Here is a 21,136-nt window from a genome sequence, read left to right on the forward strand (position 1 = left end):
CAATATTGCTTGAGAACTGTGACTTGCTTAATAATGTGGAACATCCTCTAAGTAGGGTTTCCATAGACCTGGCAAATTATTTTGTCTGAGATTGATACCAGTTATCTAAAAAGACATGGATAAATAAACAAACAAACATTTTCTTAGAAAAACTAAAATCTGAATGTTTACTGTACTGAAATCTTACTGATATGTCACTTGTATAATAATTTGGAACGTGGTGTACATTTCAGGCCACTGCAGTGTTTCAAAATTTTAAATGGTTGTATGTGAGAATGATCTTCTGTTAAAGTACTAGTGTTATGCTTTAACGTGTGTGTGTGTGTGTGTGTGTGTGTGTGTGTTCTCCTCCTGACCAGTTGTTGTCTGACCAACTCAGGTCACATTAACCCAGTTCTCACAGTTGTGATCTAGGAAGAAAAAAAACACACGAACACACAGCTCTCCTTAGTAATGTAGTGTGGCCTGAAGCTGCTTCATGCTGTTAGATTTCCACTGTTGCTGTGCAATGATCAAGTTATTTACTGCTTACATTACCATGCGGCTTGATAAGCATATTTTCCCCAGTAGACATAACAAGATGGTTTATCACCAGGGTTACTACTGAATATAGCAGGGTGTGCATCCAGTGTGTATTTACACTCCTGTGCTTTATAGCACCACATAAATAAACCTTTTCTCTACTGTAATTTAAAGCTGAATTTTTTGCATTAAATAATGAGGGGAACTTGCTCGTAAAAGCATCATGAGGTTTTAAATTAAAAATAAAAGAGAATATGTGCAGACTCAACTCTTTGAAACTTTTTTTAGTAAATGATTAAGTGTATACAAACTTTTTTATTTTGATATTATTATTTTTATATTCTAATATCTTAACACCCAGGATGTAGAAATGTGGCAAGTAAAATTGCTGTATTTAAAAAACACTTACCTGTATATCATTTTAGTTATGTTTTCTCCTTATTCAAAAGAATAGTATATATAGATATGGGATTATTATAAACATATAAATAGTCATTGATCATAATTTTTTTATCACTGGCAAGACAAAAAAATAATATGAGCTGCATTAACAGAGTCAGTCAGATTGTAACAGTCCAAGACACCTTAAAATTTAGTATTTTAAATAGTTGAAGATGTTCCTTTACATTACAGTTTCTCTAACAGGTCACCCATTGACCCCTTTGTGGGCTTGGTGCCAGAAGCGATTCCACACACATTAGCCTCATCACTAGCTTTAATGCGTGCCACCCCACGGGATGGTAGGCGCCCTGGCACGTGTGTGTGGTCCTATCCAAATGGCAGGAATCTCACATGGACGCAGCACTGCTCCATCCTGACAGCTCCCTCCAATTACCGGCACTCCTGTCGCATACCTCCCATCTCTCTCTGGCCCAGATCGCATGTGACCCCGCCCGCCTCCACGCTGGTGGAAGCAAAGGGGGAGACAGAGGAGTCCAAGGGGAAAGGGAGGTTCACACAAACATACACTCGGATACTTATTCTGCTTTTTGCACATTCCTCTTCTCAGCAACTCTGTGGAGTTTTTTTTTTTTTTTTTCCTTTGGTAGGGTTGTTAATCCATTAAAATATTTAATCACGATTAATTTCTTTTGAAGTTAATACGCTGTTAACACATTTAGTTTTAAAGGCTTAACGTCAACTAAGATGTTATTAAATGTTTATAAAGAAATAGGTTTTTTAATAATACAATTTTTTTTTTTACATATATATATATATATATATATATATATATATATGTTGTATACAATTTATATATATCGTCATCTTGGAATTATAAGGTTCTATCTGACATTTTTGTCAAAATTGAGTTATTTACATATTCTTATTCTGTGACAACTTATTTACATTATATGATGTTTTTTTAAGTTGTGTACATTCTAAGACTTTTTTTTTTTTATATCTACAAAGGAGTATGGAATGAAAAAACTTTGAAGCTCAATATCTCAAAATGGGTCAGAATGCAGAAAGAACCTTATAATTCCAAGGTGGCGATATATATGAACTGAAAGCATTTGCTCTGCTTGGGGCACGTAATTTGCGGCACGTAAATTAAAGTCTGACTCCTTCACTGTGTTGGCACTCTGCAGCTTGTGCTGTATGGAGCAGAGCGGACACTTTCAGTTTATAGTTGTAGCGTCCGTTGTCCACCTAAATGAAATGGTTTTTATATCTATAAAGCAAAATGACAGTGGGGGCAGTGCCGCAGTGAGCAAGTAATGTATTCGGTGTACGGCCGAACAGTGTGTAACACCGGTAATGCCGACTACCAGAGCAAGCCTATATAAATACTGTATAGATGAATGGTTAATTTAGGATACTTGGGACAATGGCAATACTTCACAATACTTGGGACAATGGCAATACTTCACAATGGCAATAGCGTATATAATTTATATCTAGGGGTGAATTGGGATTATTGCTATTGAGATGACTAGGAATGTCTCAAGTATCCAGAATTAACCCTACATATATACAGTGTGGTTAACGAAAAACAACAGTTATAGTGTCAGATTGAAGATATGAATTAACAGATTTTTTTTTTTTAAATTAGTAGCGTTAAATGTGCCAACATGCTAATTTTGACAGCCCTACTTTTAAATTGTAGTTAGTGTGTTTTCTCTTGGACTGTGAGCCTGTATGCAAGCTTATGGTTTTTGTGCAGCTGAATGTTTATCATGTCTAGGGGCCTGACTGCAGGCCAGTTGAAGCTGCAGAGAAAGGCCAGAAATGAAAAAGTACAGATGAGCCCAACAGCTTTGTTTGGATGCTCATTTGCAGTGTCATGAGATTTCTCTGAGGAGGGGAAGAAGGGAAATAGTCACATACAAGCATGGAAGTGAGGAAGTGGAGTTTTCGGTGGCTTGAGGGGTTTCGGTGATTAAACACAAGAACTACAAGCACATTACTGCTCTCATAATTTGCATCTGTCTCTTGTGTAAAGTACAGTTTTAAAAAACAAATGTTCATTTACTACATTGCAAAAACATGAAGGGGATGTTTGCATCATACAAACAATATCATATCAGTTCATTTTTCAGGTTGCCTAAAATGATCATGAACAGTATATTAATCACTAAAATGAACATCGTTTTAAACGTGAAACCTCGGGAGCATAAAACATTTAGTGATTTACATTCACAAAAAAACAATTTCTGCTCCTCAACTGGCAAGCTGAAGCAGATACCTGCTGTCTCAAGTTTTGCTACACTGAAACATGTATTTAACTAAGAACAGTCTCCTCCCATCTGATCTGCTGGCATCCGGCCAAACAGATTTCTCCACCCTTATGATTATTTTATCACTTTAAATTCTTTATGATGAAACGCTGCAGTGGTAACCTTGCTAAAGCTGAGCAGGGCCTGGCTTTCACTGCTGCTATTTGGAATAGCTCTCCTCAGGTGGCTCGTTCCTGCTCCCTCTGTTGGATTCTGCTTGTCCATTAGTGCCATCTGTGCCCGCCTGTGCCGTCTGTGAGCGCCTGCGCTCCGCCAAAATGACTGGCATTTTCTCTCAAACAACCAGGGGATGGTGCCCAGAGCTGTTAGCTGGCAATGATGTGCACTTTTTCTGACAAACCCGGGGAAAGAAAGACAGGATGGGGAGCAGAAAACATCTGCACATGTAGTGCAGCTTTGCTTAAGCTACTTTCACAGGAAAAGACTTTTCTGGTGACCATGCAGCTAAGCCGAGCTTTGTAAACTTGATCTCTTCCAACACATTGGTTCCTCAGAGAAAGTCATCTCCAAATATCAGATGATCAGCAACCTTTGCAATAAGTCTTCATTGGTACTAAACTGACATTGAATTCAGGTAGTTTTGGGAATCGAGAACAAGTTAGTGAAAGTGAAAAACAGAAATTAGTTCTTAATTAGAAAAGTTATGTCATCATTTACTTACCCTCATGCTGTTTAAAATCTGAATACCTTCTTTGGAGGTCTACAGAAGAAATAAAGTCATACAGGTTTGTAGTGTTGTCAAAAGTACCGGTACTTCGGTACCAAGTCGGTACTGAAATTTTGAAAATGTGACGATACCAGCGTTTCTGTAGTACCGGTAGTACCGAGAATCCGGGTATATTCGGTACCCACTGATAGGGCTGTGCCAGCATTTACTTGAATATGACACGAGTGAAGCACAAAGCTTTGTTTACAAAAGAAATAATAGGTTAGCAATTAAATGTGACATCGCAGCCATGGAAACATTTTGGTTCATGCCGAATGAGAGAGGTACGAGAGTCCATAAATTTAAGCTTTGTATTCTGTTTTGCGAATCACGATCTGGTCACCCGATTAGCAGAGAATTTAACAATATTCCATTAGTTATTCCACTGAACATGGAATCTCTGTTTCTTTTCCCAAATCTTCACTCACTATAAGGTGCGTTATAACGTTTCTTCCTTTCGTTCGCTTTTAGGCCTATTATAGGCTATTCACATTCTTTACTGTGGTGAAGTAGAAAAAACACCGTAGGATAGAAACCTTTTTGCTTGCACGTCAGTTTCTATTGAACACAGTTTGTCTTGTTATTAGACTTTGTCTAATAACAAGTTTATTTGTATAGCGCTTTTCACACACACGTAATTTTTACTTTTGCTTTCCCTGGCAGCGCTAAATCAAATATAGCCTGAATGTGTGAAGATAAAACACACAAAAACATACACACACGCTCCAAATATTTATATGTATGATTACCATATTTAATATGTTTTTAAAATAGGCTATATAAAATAGTAAAATAGTTCCAACAGATTTTGCTGTGATACCGAAATTGGTACCGAGAACTGTAAATTTTTTATGGTATTGGTACCGACTACTGGAATTTTGGTACCGTGACAACACTACAGGTTTGGAGCGAAATTAGGGTGAGTAAATGATGACAATTTATTGAACAGTAATCATTAAGTCAAATCTGAGTCATTAGATTTCCCATCCCTAAATTAAAGAAACAGTCCACTTGGTGTCCTAATTTTGTCTGCATCTCTAAATGAGGCGATTACTGTAAATATTTAGATTCTATGTGTGTTAAAGGGAGAGTTCGAAATGAATATTGTGTCCATTTACTCACCCTTGTGTCGTTTCAAACCTGTATGACTTTCTTTTGTGGAACACAAAACATATTTTAAAGAATGTTGGCAATCACTTCTATTGTTTGCAGAAGAAAGAAAGTGATACGACAACATAAGGAGTGGCACACAATTTTATTTCATGGTGAACTATCATCAGTATTCATTAACAAATAAAAAGCGATAGCTACGTCATAAGTCCTTACCTATTTAGGTATCACACTACTAACATAATGTGGTCTGTGGGTCAACTGATTAGGTGCACAAAACTATATTATTGTATAGGGCTTAATGGAGAATCATTTATTAGGTTAATTTAAGGGTTTATAGGTTAATTTATAGATTTAATTGTGAATAGATCAGCTACTAGAAAAAAACATGACAGTTTAAAATAAAATTTACATTGTGCAGTGTGTACCACAGTTTAAAAACCACTGTCCTAGCCATTCTGGTTGTTTTTCTATTTCTTTCTTCTTTAAAAAAAAAAAAAAATAAATACAATTTTTGATGTTTTGCGACCGGCAACGGAGGCAAACAATCTACTAACATTCGTCTTTAAAAAGTTATTGTATAGAACCAGCTCTGTAAATAGACCTACAGTGAACATAAGTAAACAACTAGATTCAGCTACATGTAATATACAGTAATATATAGTATACACTGATGAGCCAAAAAATTATGATCAGTCACAGGTGAAGCGACTGTTGTTGATCATCTCCTAACAAGGCCACATATTAAGGTCTGAGTAGATTACATGGTAAGCAAACAATCATGTCTTGTAATCAACATGTTGGATTCAGAAGAAATGGGCAGGAATTAAGATCTGAGCAACTTTGACAAAGGCCAAATTGTTACAGCAAGGCGACTGGGTCAGAGTATCTCTGAAAAGGCAAGGCTTGTGAGTTGCTCCAAGGCAACAAGGTGTTGGGCATCCAAAGCTCATCGATGCATGAGGGCAATGAAGGCCATCCTGTCTAGTCCAAGCCAACAGAAGGTCTACTGTGGCACAAGTCACACAACATTTTAATGATGGCTATGGGAGGAATGTGTCACAACACACAGTGCATCTCACTCTGCTGCATATGGGGCTGCATAGCCGCAGAACAATCAGAGTGCCTATGATGACCCTTGTCCAATGTAAAAAGTGCCTAAAATGGGTACACGAGCATCAGAACTAGACCTTGGATCAGTGGATGAAGGTCGCCTGGTCCGATGAGTCCCATTTTCTTTTACATCACGTTTGCGCCGTTTACCTGGGGAAATGATGGCACCAGGGTGCTTGTTGAAGACCAGGTACACCCCTTTATGGCAATGTTATTCCCTGATGCCAGTGACCTCTTTCAGCAGGATAAGGTGCCCTGCCACACTGCACACATTTTTCAAGAATGGTTTGAGGAACATGATGAAGAGTTCAAGGTGTTGCCATGGCCTCAAAGTTCTCAAACTGATTGAGCATCTGTAGGATGAGCTGAATCAACAAGTCTTGATCCACTGCAGCTCCATCTCACAACCTATAGGACTTGAAGGATCTGCTGCTAACGTCTTGGTGCCAGATACCACAGGACATCTTTAGGGGTCTTGAAGGCACGTACTGATTTTGCTGAGTTAGATGCGTTCCTGGGTCAACATATATTTTGATCCTGAAACAATGTTCCTGTCTGAAAATTTCAACACAGGCTCATTGGAAAAACGCTCCTTGCAAATCGCAAAATACGTACCAATACGTAAATATCACTGCAGTTTCTAACAGAAATGAACACTAGAGGCAGTAAAACAGCAAGCACTTTTAATCGTTTTCACACACAATTATGATTACAGGGCCAGATTATGAATTTAATAAAGACTTGTTTTCACGTGGCTATACTTGAACAATTATGTTATGACCTCAAAACACTTTTACCATAGTGCATGATTTGTAAACGAATATATTTTGAAGTTTGCATCATTTACCCAGCTCCATATGTTCAGTTTCACTGACGTGACAAGCTTGCTCTGTAGCTCAGCTGGTACAGAATTGTACTTGTGATGCGAAGAGTTCAGGTACGAATCCCGTGAAAAATGAGTAACGGTAAAAGAGCTCAAAAACAAGCTAAAATGCCATGGTCCCGATTGCGTTTTCATGCCACATTTGCTTTTGTTAACACTATCGGGTAGGTTTAGGTTTTAGTGTAGGTGTACGTTATTAAACACAATGGAGCATTTTAGCACCACTCACCAGACATTTCAATTCAGAAATGCCATATTCACTTTCATCTGTTCCGGAAAAACTAAACATGTTTTAGCGCCACTCACTGGACATTTCACTTTGATACTGTCGAGAAACGTGCACGACGCAACGTATTTTGCATTTTGCAAAAATGTTAACACCGTTACGTTTTTCTAATGAGCCTGGACTGGAAAATTTAAGCATATCCATATCCCTACCCCTAAACCTAACCCTACTCAAAAGTAATCCCTAAAATCAGAGGGAAATGATAGGTGAATAACACTGATGTAGAAGCACCTAACCCTGGTTGTAAACCTAAACTTGACAGAAACTGTAAACTTGTCCCTCAAATCTGATTGGTTGAAGTTGTTCCAGGATCAACAAAGATGTTGCACTTTGTGAAATCAGGTTCTACTTCTTGAAGAGTCCATGCCTTGGTGGTGCGGATGTGCGCACTGTATATCACTTCACTCTATATAAAGAGCAAAACAAATTACGAGCATGCTTCTCAACTTCGTAGTCACGTTGTCAATTAATAATATATATATATATATATATATATATATATTGGATTGGCCAATGGCCAATCCAGTTGAGAACCACTCATACACTGTATAGTTTATATGGAATGCACTGCATTTTCTGGAACTGTAAATGTAAAGACTGACCTGAGGCAGAAAGTAGGGGTTAATGGCTTAGAGGGTCTTTTTTTTGTTTACTGTCAACTTTGCCTTTAATGTTATGCTAAAAATGTGAGCGAGTAATGACCAATTTGTAAACATCATGACACCTAATGTCAGTGTTGGATTTTTTACCGGTGTCTTGAGATTAAAAACCATCATTCTCCTTCTGTCTCGTGGGTCAATCCGGTAGTCATCAGCTCTTGATTGCTGATCATATGCCACTTTATTTACCCAGAAGACTTGATTTGAGCCAGCAGGACTTGCTGTAAATATTGTGTCAGCAGGCGAGGATATTTTATACCCTTGTAATTTATGGTGTCTATGCGCCTCCAAAGACATTGTGGCTCATTGTGGCTGTGGACTTAAATTACAGGGATCACCACCATGCTTTCAAATCTCACTTTCAAAGCAAGCTGCGGGTAGAGCATTATTAGGTCCTCCAGAGCCTGTGAGACTCATGCTGACATGCTTTTTTCAAAATTTAATGCTTGTCAGAGGATCCGTTTTGATTCACCCGTGGCAGCTACACTTTCAGAACCGTAAAACTGAGAGCTTCTTCACTGTTTCTGATGGCTCAAACTGTCCTTTTCTTGAGGCTTTTAATGTATTCACTGTTTCAGTGCCTATATCACTTTTTAATGACTGTAAAATTTATCCAAGTTGTCAGCAGGCGTTAGATTTTAGGCTCTCTTGGCTTGGTTCTGAATCTCCACCAGACCAGATGGCGGTGCTATGTGGGCCGTATGTGGACCATGGGTGTGGAGATAGTGGGGGCCAGCTCTAGAGTGCAGGATTGCTCACATTCTGGCATTTTCCCTAGGCCTGTTTGCAGCTGCACTTCCTGTCCCATTTTGATCTTCTAAAATGTTCAATATGTGGAAAGGGTTTAGAAGACAGACCTTATTCTGTGTAATCCCACAGTAGTTTTTACAAATAAGGCATAGACGAAAGAAAGGTTGTTTGAAAGAAAAAATATTTGTGGTTAAGAAATGTTTTTGAAAGAAGTCTCTTATGCAAAGTCTCTAAATGCAGCAATATTGTGAAATATTATTACAACTTAAAAATATATTTGTAATTTATCCCTGTAATATCAAAGCTGAATTTTCAGCATCCAGTCTTCAGTGTCACATGATACCTCAGAAATCATTCTAATATGCTGATTTGCTGCTCAAGAAACATATTTAATTATCAATGTCAAAAAAAAAAAAAAAAAAACTGTTGTGCTGCATAATATTTTAGTGTTTTTTTCAGTAATTCTTTGATGAATAGAAAGTTAAAAAGAACAGCATTTATTTAAAATATAAATTTTTGTTGCAGGTTTTAGTGTTACCTTTGAGCAATTAAATGCATTCTTGCTAAATAAAAGTATGAATGTATGTATGTATATTATTTAAATTTTACCATTTAAATTATATAATAATTTAAATGATATATAATTTAAATTATACATATTATTATTATTATTATTATTATTATTGTAATATAATTTTTCTTTTATTTTTAAGGAAATCAGCTATATGAACAAGTAACATGAAGGCCATTTTGACCAACAGCCACAATGATTCATGTCTGTACATAATATTATACAAATTTTGAGAGGAATATGGGATGAAATAGGATGGTCCTGAAAGTACATGGGCTACTTTCCAAGTTCCACCTTTCTCAATTCCTGGATCTCACTCCTTTAAAGAACAGAAAGTGCAAGACGACTCCTCTGGGAGTTCCAGGGTTGGGGGAATCAAGCTGTTCCAGATAGTGGCTAGCAGAAGATGAAATGCAAAAACACATGCAGACTCTTTTGGACAGGTGCCCAAGCACACGGCTAATCAGAGCAGCAGACATCTTTCTGTAAAGTCTGATGGCCGTCAGAATGGTGCGGCTCGAAAAGCGCTCCAAAGAGCAGAGATGGAGGGGTAATGATGGCCCCCCCAACAGGCTGTCTCTGTTTGACTGATCTGTATAGGTGTAGCATATGTGTGGGGTCACAGAGGTGAAGCTCTTGATGAACTGAGCCTTGTGTGATCTCTTAAAGATGGCATGAAACCATGAGAAATCTCTGATCAGTCCAATCTAGTGTCTTTCCAGTTTTTAATAAACACTGTGTGGTGTAATTATTCATGCTTTTATGCATTCAAGAACTTTCAACTGACGTCGTTTGATATTTGTCTCTTCATGTTATCATACGTGATAATTGAGCTGCATATTGACCAATTTAGCACAAAGACTATACACTGTGATTCTAAAACTTGGATCCAGGATCATTTTGTAAAGATAAACCAAATATCAAAGTCATTTGTATAAAATACAATATTTTTTATACAATATAAACATTTAAAACACAAGGGAAATGTTACATTTTGATATGACATTTTGCATGTCTCGAGTGAGAAAAACACTTAAAAATGTCTCTTCAGCATACTCTTTTACCCACAACATTCTATCCAATAATATCACCTTGATATCTAGCCCATGGTCTGTCTATTCTCATGGCACAGGTGGGCTCTGTCTGTCTCAGTGCAACATTGCTTAGATATAGTATCCAACGCCGAGTGCTCTTGCCCGGGAGCGATAGAGTTAAAATGGGTTGACCGTGGGTTTGGATATGACCGTATTGCTCTGCACCTGGTCGAATCTTACGGCAGAGCCCCATCACGGCTATAGTAGTGGAGGCGGACAGCTTTTCAGAGTTTCTGCTTCAAAGCCTGCAAAATCCAGTAAACTTAGCCACACAATTGGTGGTGGCCAAAACAGCATCTGATGTGCCTTATTTGTTGACGGAGTGAGATCTATCGCAGAGGGTGCGCCTCACTTGGCTTACAATGCAGGGACAACGTAAAGCCCTTTATTCGTGGTTAGTCTATGAAGACGCTGGGTTTCTTCCAATATCTAATGCCAGTTGCGACTTGAAACTAGGGCAGGCGTTAGTTTTTCATTGTTGGTTGTTACACACTAGTTATCAATCATACATGTTTGGGAATATATATATTAACTCTCAATGATACGAGTGCTTGGGTTAGAGCATTAATGAATCCTGCACCACACATAATTATGTGTGTGTGTGTTTGTGTGTGTGGGAGTGTGGGAGTGAGTGTGTATGGTGGTTATACGCTAGGCGAGAGCTCCCTCTTGGTGCCATTGCACCCAGTTTCTCCAGCTGATGAAACACAAACTATAGAGCAGTGGGTGATACACTGACACTTTGTGCCATAATGAAAGCAGGAGCAACCACCACATTTTAGGATTAATTTAATCATAGATATATACTTATATCAAGATATATACTTTTGGACAGTTTTATTCTGAAGTTTGTTGTTTTTATGTTTGTTTATGTCAGGGTACAGGGTATGATACACTGGAAAAATTTGATCAGTAATTTTATTAAGAAAACTCTTTTTATATTTTTGTATCCAAACTTGACATTTGTTATTTATGTAATTTAATATGATATACATTTAAATTTTATTATTATTTCAAAGACAAGGCTTAAGCCTAGTCCCAGACTAAAGTGCGTGTTTGAGCTGTTTTAACTGAAAGTAACTTGCTCTGACATATCTTAAAATATGTCAGTGCCATTGTTTTGTCTCAAGATGCACACCAGTAATATTTTATATATTTATTTTTTTAGGCACGCTTAAAAGCTGCTTAAATGTCCTAATTGATCTAAAGCCTATTCCTGGCTTAGTCTAAGCCCTGTCTGTGAAATAGGGCCCATATGTATTATAATATTTTACTCTTTAATGGAATCAGATATGAACAAGTAATGTAAGGGCCATTATGACAAAAAGCCATGATGATTCATGTCTGTACATACAGTTATACATCTTTTGGGGGTAATAAAGATGCTTTTCATTCCATGGTATAAGATGGACCTGAGAAAGAACTGGAATACTGTCCAAGTTCCACCTTTTTTAATTCCTTGGTCTCACTCACAAATTCAGTTATTTTAGAAAGAATATATATATAATATATAATATATTATATTATATTTTTATTTCCATATTTTATATAATATATTTTATTTTATATTTTATTTTATTTTATTATATTTTACCACTCTGACATCATGTCTTAAATAGGCACAAACCAATAATATTTATTATTATTATTATTAGTGTTGTTGTTACCAATCATTTAATAAATGTAATAATACTACAACATGAATTACTAAAAATAAATGAATTAATCAGTCAATTAACCTTTTTTTTCTTTTTCTTCTAGGGACGCTGTATAAACTTCAATCGGGTGCAGCACCAATAGACGGCAGTCTCCAGGCTCTGAAATACTTTGACTTCCAAGTATATCAGATGGGACAACAGAAAAAAAGCATCATTTCCTCGAGATGACATAGCTTGTCTTTGGCCACTTTAGAGTATCTTGGTTCAACGATTGCGTATTGCCTTTCCAAAACTTATAATTCTGGTATCTTTCAAGCTACTGAATGGCAAGCGGATGACTAAATAGATTAACAAAAAAAAAAAAAAAAAAAGTGTCTGATTTTGCTGCCGATCTGGTTAGCTTTAATGCACAGCAAAGGCTTTTTCATGTTCTGACCATATTGTGCCTTCTGAGGAAAAAAACTAATCTTATGGACACAGACGGAGGCTATTTAAAAAAAAAAAAAAAATTTCAAAAAAAAAAAAAAAAGCAGAATGAGATGAGGCTCTTTGCCGTTGGCTGGGAAGTAGAACTAATCCCAGTAGGCTCATGGAGTGCAGAAGTACTTTGCCTCTTGGCAATGTCTCTTCACAAAAATCTCTCCAAGCCCACTATCGTCGGATGCCTAGCGGGGCTTCTTTGACTGGAGATCTTGTCATTTTAACACTGAGAAGTGCACACGCATGACAAATTGTAGACAGAATGCCCTAAGGTATTGGACGCAGTTAGACTTTGCCCTTTAGTTTGTGAAGACACCTTTCTATCAATGCGAGGACAGCGCAGAGAAATTAATAGAGCGTTATTGCACCGCAAGACACCCTGTGACCAAAGCTCTCCGGCAAGGTTTTGAGGGACAGATTTATCTCTGGTGGTTGGTGCTTCCTCCCCACTTATTTGGCAGTCTGTTCTGTGCTCACTAATGCATAGACCGTCACAATTCAGAAACATGCCCCTCAGTTAAAGGTTTTAGTGCATCAATACAACTGTCCACCCAACTGATCTCCAAAAATGTTGTGCTCAAGTTCACTTGGGATAGGAATATCAAACTTTAATTGATCTAAAGGCAACTTTAGAGATTCATCTTTTGTATAAGGTCTGACCACTATAGAATTTTTTTTTTTTTTTTAATAAAATTAAAGAGTTCCTCAGCTGTGCTAAAGTGACGCCCTCATCCAATAAACTCGGAAGATCAAACCGAAAGGGGCGACGGACGGATGAGTATTGTTCATTTCCAGAAATTATCCACGTCGCACTCCCCCCTCCACTTGCGCACAGAAAAGCGAGCAATATAAATTTATTTTAGATTTCTTTAACGCGCTGTCATGACGACGATCGTGAATGATGTCAGTGTCAGTGGAAACACTGTGGGGGAGGAAGGGGGCGGCAGCTGAAGAAAAAGGCTCGAACGATCCAGTCACTTTCGATACGCTACTTCAGATGCAAAATGGATATTCGAGTCGAAATCTGACAAAGCGTGCCGGCTTTGACGGGAAGTGGTATAGACAATGACCAGTGGCTGGGTCAGTGGGATGTCTCAGTGCAAGCAGGGAAGCTTATCAAATGACACTAAAAATAAGTTCAACAACCATCAAGTTTGAGGGGGGAACAGAATGGGGCGCAGTGGCTCACATTCGGTGGGCATGCAAGTGTGCAAGATGGCAGGACCATTGGGGGAAAAAAGCCCTCGCTTAATTATTTCTTTGTTTCTGTCGTCATAGTTGTAGGACGTTAATTATTGTTCCCCTCCACCCCCTCCCAAAAAAAAAAAAAGAAACAACAGAATACATACATAGAGAAGTTGAAACGTTCATTCTCAGACTGGCACTTACAAGTTAAGCTTATGCACTTCATGGATAGATAGGTGAGTGTAATTTTCAGACTTATTTTACATATATATTTCCTTTTATATGTCACAGATCACAGAATGTCAATTAAGTGTTAATTAGGTATTTACATATTAGTTGCAACATGGCTTAATTTCTTTACCAGCTGCTTACATGCTATTTGTCCACTTCAACCACACCAGAGCACATCTGCTTTGCTTTCTCTTTTTTATTGTTTTTGCTTGTTTTATTTACCTTTTATTTTTATGTTTTCTTTAAAGATGCATTTTACATTGTTATATTTATATTTTCATATTGATTGTGGTTCCTGTGTGTTTTTATATGTCTTAGGGCCCATAAATGCGTGTGGAGAGAAACTGATTGAAAACGTTCCGTATTTGTGTAGCAAATTGAAATTATTCTTTGTAATATTGAATTAAGCGCACCAGCTATAAAAAAAAAATATATATTAGTAATTTTTGTAAAAAAAAAAAAAAAAAAAAAAAAAAGAATAATGTAAAATACGATAATTGCACCTGTCTTAGGTGCAAAAAATCACAAAGTTTTGATTTTTAGAATTTGGATATAAAAAAAAGATTTAGTTTTTAAGCAACTCAGTGATGACAACTGTGCACTATTAAAAGGCAAAGAAACAATGTATTAGTCATGATAATTTGTTAATTTAATTAAAACCAGGTAGGGTTTAGTCTTTTTTTTTACATTAGCACTTGCATCCCTTGTGATTATAGTGCCTCATGTCTCGCTGCAGTCCGGCCAATGAATGTAATTTCAATAGTAACCTTTTTTTTTTTTTTAAATTCTACAAAATTTTTCTTTTTTTTTTTTTGACAATATAATATCATTTTATGATTTTTTTTTCCCTTGAAAATAATGGGTCTGCAGATATAAACTTCACTAGTGCACTGGTTAAAAAGTAAACAGTAGTAGTGCACAGAAATCATTTGAAAAAATGCACACACAAAAAAAAAAAGAGTGAAAAGGAGTGGGCAATTAATTTGCCCTCATAGTAAGCAGAACTCTCTACACACTGCATTTTACATTCTTTTTAAAAAATTCACATTGACTTGCTGATTTATTTCTTAAAATAGTTTTATCTGTTGCAGAAAGCTGGGGACACTCAGATCCACCATAAGCAATTAGACTATGGTCACCATGTTAGTCATCTGTTTTTCTGCAGTTCTTGTCTTACGCTGAAGTAATGACACCATACACACAAAAGCATTTAGCACTTCTCATGATCTCTCATGACACATTTCAGAAGATTCTCATTTAATCTCATCTTCACATTTTCCTTATTCAGCCATTATTGAAGTTTCGAACATTTTTGTATCTTTTGTATTTTCATTTTGTATCAAATAAATGGCACTTTTTTTAAGTGAACCTGTGTCCATTCTAAGCACTTGTCAGTATCACTGAACTTTAATGATTCATTTAAGCAGATTACTCACTGTAAATGATTCTGCACAGCTTACACTCAGCAACAGTGAATTATTAAAAGCCATATTTTCATATGATAAACTGCTTTAAACCAAAACATCTGCTTATCTGACTATTAGCGGACTGACTTGATGTGTTTTAAATACATATCTCTTCTGTAGCTAACAGTATTTTGAATGCATAATTTACTTTATTTATTTATTTATTTATTTATTTATTGCTTGCTTGCTGACCATTTGTTTTAGGTAAAAAGCATTTCTCTTTTTAGGACATATCCATGTAGATTCATGTAGATTATTTGGAAATGCATACCATAATATAACAAATTATATATAATATAATACAACAAATTATAATGTAAATATTTTTTTATTCATTACACCTGCTCTCATATAGGTATATCTCCCAATTCCAGTCTCTAGTAGGTTACACATACACATAAGTCATTGTTCTCCATCCAGCCAGCCGCACAAGGCCCTTGTTAAGCATACACTCAACCATCATTAAACCTACAGCAGTCCCACCTAACCCTGCTCTCAAGCTGTGCCTCGCACCCCGGCTATGCGTGACCAAAAGCTACTTAGTGTTCAGTGCTGCTCATAATTTCCCTTTGAAATGAGGTGTAAGAGACGTTTCATGCACCTGGTTATGACCATAAAACCACTTCTTTTAGAGTCAAAACTTGTGCCTTTAACACAACATTAGGTCTCAAAAGGAGATTTTCCACTTAATCTAAGAAAACGCTTTAAGTTGAGTGGCATGGCTCATTATCACAGGTTCACACTGTCTGAAAGATGTTTTATGGACTGTAAATGCTGAATTATAACATTTTTAATTCTTCTTCCAAGTTTGATGAAGTGGAACTTCAAACTTCCTTCAAAGACTTCTTCGGAATTAAAGTGGTTGTACAGTATGATTCATTTTTTCTTATTTATTCCCCCAGCAGAAGTTTACCGTTTTTTTTTTTTTTTTAATGTATTTATCTCTGGAAAAATGTCAAATACATAGAAATATAAAGTTTATATTGTTCTAAAAAACAGGATGTGCTTTGTGAACAAAATCAGACAGGATTTCCTCACCTAATGTTGGCCATAAAACAGAATCCTCACTTCCTCAATTTTTTCTTTCTTCCTCTCTTCCATGGAAAGGGCAGATTAATGCAGCTGTTCTCTGTTTAAGCTGGTCTGGGTTTACAGGTTATACCAATTTTCACAGTTATCCAAGAATCGTGGGTTACGGTGATTAAACTGCAGAAATACTAACCTTTCCAAGAGAGGCGGCTGGAATCAGCTGGTTTCTTTAAAGACAGTCTTGTTAGACTTGACACTTGATTTTATGCAGTGCATTTCAAAACGAATAAAACCTAATCCTGCTCAAGCAGTAAAGAGTTTAATTGCACAGTGCAACATGTGGAAAGTGCAGGTGGGGGATTACGGTGTTATGGTGTTTTACCCATAGTTTTTTTAGTACTTAGAACTATTACATGGAGTTTTAGTGATTTTCCCCCCTATAAATGATGTTATGCAGCGTAGCTCAAAAAAGCAAAGCAAACCAACCATGAGGCATTTGCTGACACTGACGCCTGCACACTCACCTCACTGCTGGGAGGGTTAGGGGTGGGCGAATCGCTCCGTCTGTTAATGCTAAAAACCAACATACGAGTGTCACTTCACTTTTGACTCCAGCATGAGAGCGAAAATATTGCTCTCTGCACAGCTTGCTACAAGAAATGACTGACATGTCTCTCAGCCAATCCAAAACGAGAAACAATGAGCCGTCATGAATGAGGGCGGAGCCTGCAGCAGCTAACAGAAGTCACCTTGCCACTGGTCAGAAAAGTTCAGTTAATGGACATGGAAAGAAACAATGACCGGAGGTGATTTTTCTGCTGTTTTCAGAACCTTTGTGTCATCTAATCCCAGAACAGCTTTTAGAATTTTACAGCAGATGTTTGAGCAATTTGCACTGATATTTCAGGCTGCAACAGAAAAATGCTAGAGTAGGAAAAGATTTCCTTTTATTTCTCATTTGCAGAATATTACTAAACATTAGCAGAGTGTGAGTGATCAAAAGGTGATTCGCTTTGAAATCAGCTGTAAAGCGGTTAGCGACACATGTCGGACAATGCTCTAATTGTCATTTACGAGGGCCGTTGGAAGAAAGTAGACTATTCCAGTTGGGCCCAGCTCAGCCAACACCGCCCATAATCCAGCCTGCCCACTGCAGACATGCACTGAGAGGAGGCGCTTTACTACCTCAGATGCTCCAAGTTCTCTAAGCACAAACACGGGCCGCCCACGCGCCCAGCGGCACCTCTCCCAGTCGCTGGCATCATTTAACATTACGATATTTTCCCTGTGTTTTTTGACGGATGATGGGGCCTCATTGCTATGCAAGTGCCAGATGAATCATAAACCTATACCATATGCCATCGCAATTTGCTGATGGGACCAAGCTGTTTTGGTGGATATAAAATCCAGGGATTATAAATGCCTGATCCTCAGTGAATGGTAGAGGCACAAGGTGGGGTGAACGCAAGCCATCTTATCTAATGAATTGGGTCAGTGAGCAGCGGAAAATTGCAAAGATCTAGCAGTATCAACCTGCTACCTTTACTTTGGTTAATCCTCAAAACAGCATTGTTGTGGAGACTTGCATTGTTTAGAAAAAAATGAAAGCAAACAAACAGTTCAGTGATAACATGTTTATCACCTTCAGTCAATGTCAAAGCTTTGGGATGAACAAACAAAATAAAAGGATAATCTGAATTATATGAATTAATTTTAGTATTGTTATTTCTGTGTGGACATATGCTGTAGCCTAGGTGCGCTATATACAGTTTTGTTTTTGCATAATTTTAATTTTAGGTTTGGGAGTTCATTTTAGTCCATCTCCTATCCTGAAAAGTCTGTCTTGCAGATATGGACTAAAAATGAACTCCCAAACCTTACAGCCAGATTCTGGAAGATAAATTCTTCAAACAGTGGTACAAGAGGATGTGGTGCTGGTCCTTCAAGAGTCACTCTCAATCTATCTGTCTATCTATAAAGCCTATAAAAAAATCAGTCCTCGTGTATTTTACAACACTTCAGCTTGTGATTCTTATTAAGTTGGGGTCATTTTTTAGGATTCTTTACCTAAGTCCCTGAGATCCTGACACCTTGCACTTCTGGAGACTCCAGGTAGGTTGCAGTTTTGGAAAATGGTGGCGCTGGAGACTAAAGGGGTCCTTAATTCTTAATTCTTTTGCAGTTAACATGTGTCTTTTCTTCTCCACCTGTTTTTGTCTGACTCTGCTGACCCAATGAGCATTTTTCCTGTCCAATGGTCATGCCTTAACTTAGCAATTTCTAGTATTGCATTATTCTCTAATTTTTGACTTTTCAGTCTGAGTTAAATCTCTTTTTTGGCTCATTATCTGTAAAAGAAAACCTGCTCAATAATTATGCACACCTGAATATAAGGCGTTTTTCACTTCCAGCCTTCATGAACAATTATATATCACTTATTAATGATTAAATACAAAATTAATAGTAGTTATTAAGATTGATGTGGTTTGGAATTGGTAAAATGTGCTTGGAAAAAAATATAAGAAAATCAACTTGCATAATAATTATGCACACACTGTATAGCACACCTATAGTGTATGTGTCCACAGAAGTAATAATACTGCTTAAATGAGATTATATAATTATACATACTTGTAAGAAATTACTTATTCAGCAAGGATGCATTAAATTGTCAAAACTGACAAAAAAATTAAATACATGCCAAAAATGCTGACAAAAATATATGATGGTTTCCAGAAAAATATTAAGCTGCACAAATGTTTTCAACTTTGATAATAAAATGTTTCTTGAGCAGCAAATCAGCAAACTGTATTAGAATGATTTCTGAAGAATCATGTGACACTGAAGACTGGAGTAATTATGCTGAAAAGCCATCACAATAAAATTAATTTTAAATATTAATGATATTGTTGTTTTTACTGATTTTCATCAAATGTGTGAGCCTAAGAGATGGTAAAACCTTATAATCAAATGGTGAGCATAAGTAACTTTTTTTTTTTCACAAACATTTAAAAATCTTACAGACTCTTAAATGTGAATCTCCAAAAAAGAGAAAAGACACTATGAAAGTACTGTAACAGTAATCTATATGACACTTGCTCTGTATACCAAATCTTCTGACACCATACAATAGTTTTTTTCTCACACAAAGTTGTCAAATTGCTTCAGAAGTCTGAGTCATATGGACAAATTTTATGGTGCTTTTGTCTCTTCTGGGGCTTGACAGCGTCTTGTCACCATTCACTTTTATTGTAGGCTAAAAGAGCAATATGAAGAAATGACCAATTACTGTAGAAATATTTTCAAAATGGTGCCTTAAACAAACTGTTAATCTGTTATTTAGTCACAAGCATTACTGAAGAAATCCTAAACCACTGTAAAAACCTAACAATGATTTATTTACCCTACAAAATTGTTTCATTTATTATGACACAAATGCTAATCCCCCAGCTAACGTCACCTTCGCCATAATCCTTAACAGCCAACAGCTGCAATGTGTTATGTGATTATGATGTTCACAAAAACAGCCTTTGAAGCAGCCGCACCAGCAAACTGTTTGTTTGTGTGTGTGGATTAGTCATACCCCAGGTGGTCAGTGTTTCTCCAAACTAGGCGAGATAAGCTTGCTACATAACATATTCAGTATAGCCACAGCATCACAGATCTCCCTTTTCGCTGTGTTCTAACTTGAATCTGTTAAAGCGGAACTCCACTAGATTAAACATCTTTCACTGTAACATTTAGGTAGGTAATAACTAAGTATACAATGTAAAATGTTTGTGTTTGAGCTTAAAGAACTTGTTGCCTTCATTGATCTGGTTTCCTGAACTCCTTTGCACTACAAAGCTGCACTGGCATCTATAACTCATGTCCTGAGCGGCAGAAGGCTGACCACCACCCTCCCAGTTTTAATTGAGCAGGTCTGAAGCAGACTTTATGTCTTACCTTTTACGAGCCAAAGATCCATTAAAGGCCGAACTGCTGTAATTCAATCATTTTCATTGTGGAAAATGTTCACAATCAATGTGATAGATTTCTTCATCAATCAATATTACATACTGTAGGTTCACAGACTCCAAGCCCTGAATAGAAGTGATCAAGCCATGAATTTCAGTTTTATGAACCACATCTCTTCTAAAAGTTCATTAGTAAAGCCAGCTATGCGCTGATCTATGGCTGCATCAGGAAAATTAAATTAAAAACCGGACAGACAGCTTTTAACATCTATATTTGTCACTATATCATTTTAAACCACTACATTTATTTTTACTAAACCTGTATATAATGTGTCAGCTTTTCAAAAATAAAGCACACCTGTCGTTTTCAGTGTCACCTTCATCTCATGTAATAATACATTTAATAAATCCTTTTGTGATTTGCATTTAGATTCTATTTTTTTTTTCAGAATCAAATAATCTGTTATTTTTAAATCTAGTCTAAGCCTATCCATATTATCTTCAATAATTCAGTATTAATCAAAAGCTGTAAACACCTACAGTACAAATCATAATTAAACCACAATCATTCTTCCCCTGAATATGATTATTAAACAATCAAATAAACAATCAAACAAATAGAAAGACAGAAGACAGATGGACGGACGGACGGACGGACGGACGGACGGACGGACGGACAGACAGACAGACAGACAGACA

General features: G+C 36.9%; 1 protein-coding gene across 3 annotated transcripts in view; it reads left to right on the forward strand.

Moving 5' to 3' along the window:
* Positions 1 to 15,354, forward strand: part of antxr2a (ANTXR cell adhesion molecule 2a) — a 52,023-nt gene extending 36,669 nt beyond the window's left edge. For 2 of the 3 annotated variants that reach the window (XM_051894989.1, XM_051894987.1), the window contains one exon: positions 12,194 to 15,354. In XM_051894989.1, coding sequence (XP_051750949.1) covers positions 12,194 to 12,232 — 39 coding nt within the window. In that variant the 3' untranslated portion in view covers positions 12,233 to 15,354. Of the gene's footprint in view, positions 1 to 1,167; positions 7,246 to 12,193 lie in introns of those variants that run through there. The other variant, XM_051894988.1, reaches the window with a different exon arrangement.
* The last annotated feature ends 5,782 nt before the right edge of the window (positions 15,355 to 21,136 follow it).

Source organism: Ctenopharyngodon idella, chromosome 5, assembly GCF_019924925.1.
Source record: "Ctenopharyngodon idella isolate HZGC_01 chromosome 5, HZGC01, whole genome shotgun sequence".
NCBI lineage: Eukaryota > Metazoa > Chordata > Actinopteri > Cypriniformes > Xenocyprididae > Ctenopharyngodon > Ctenopharyngodon idella.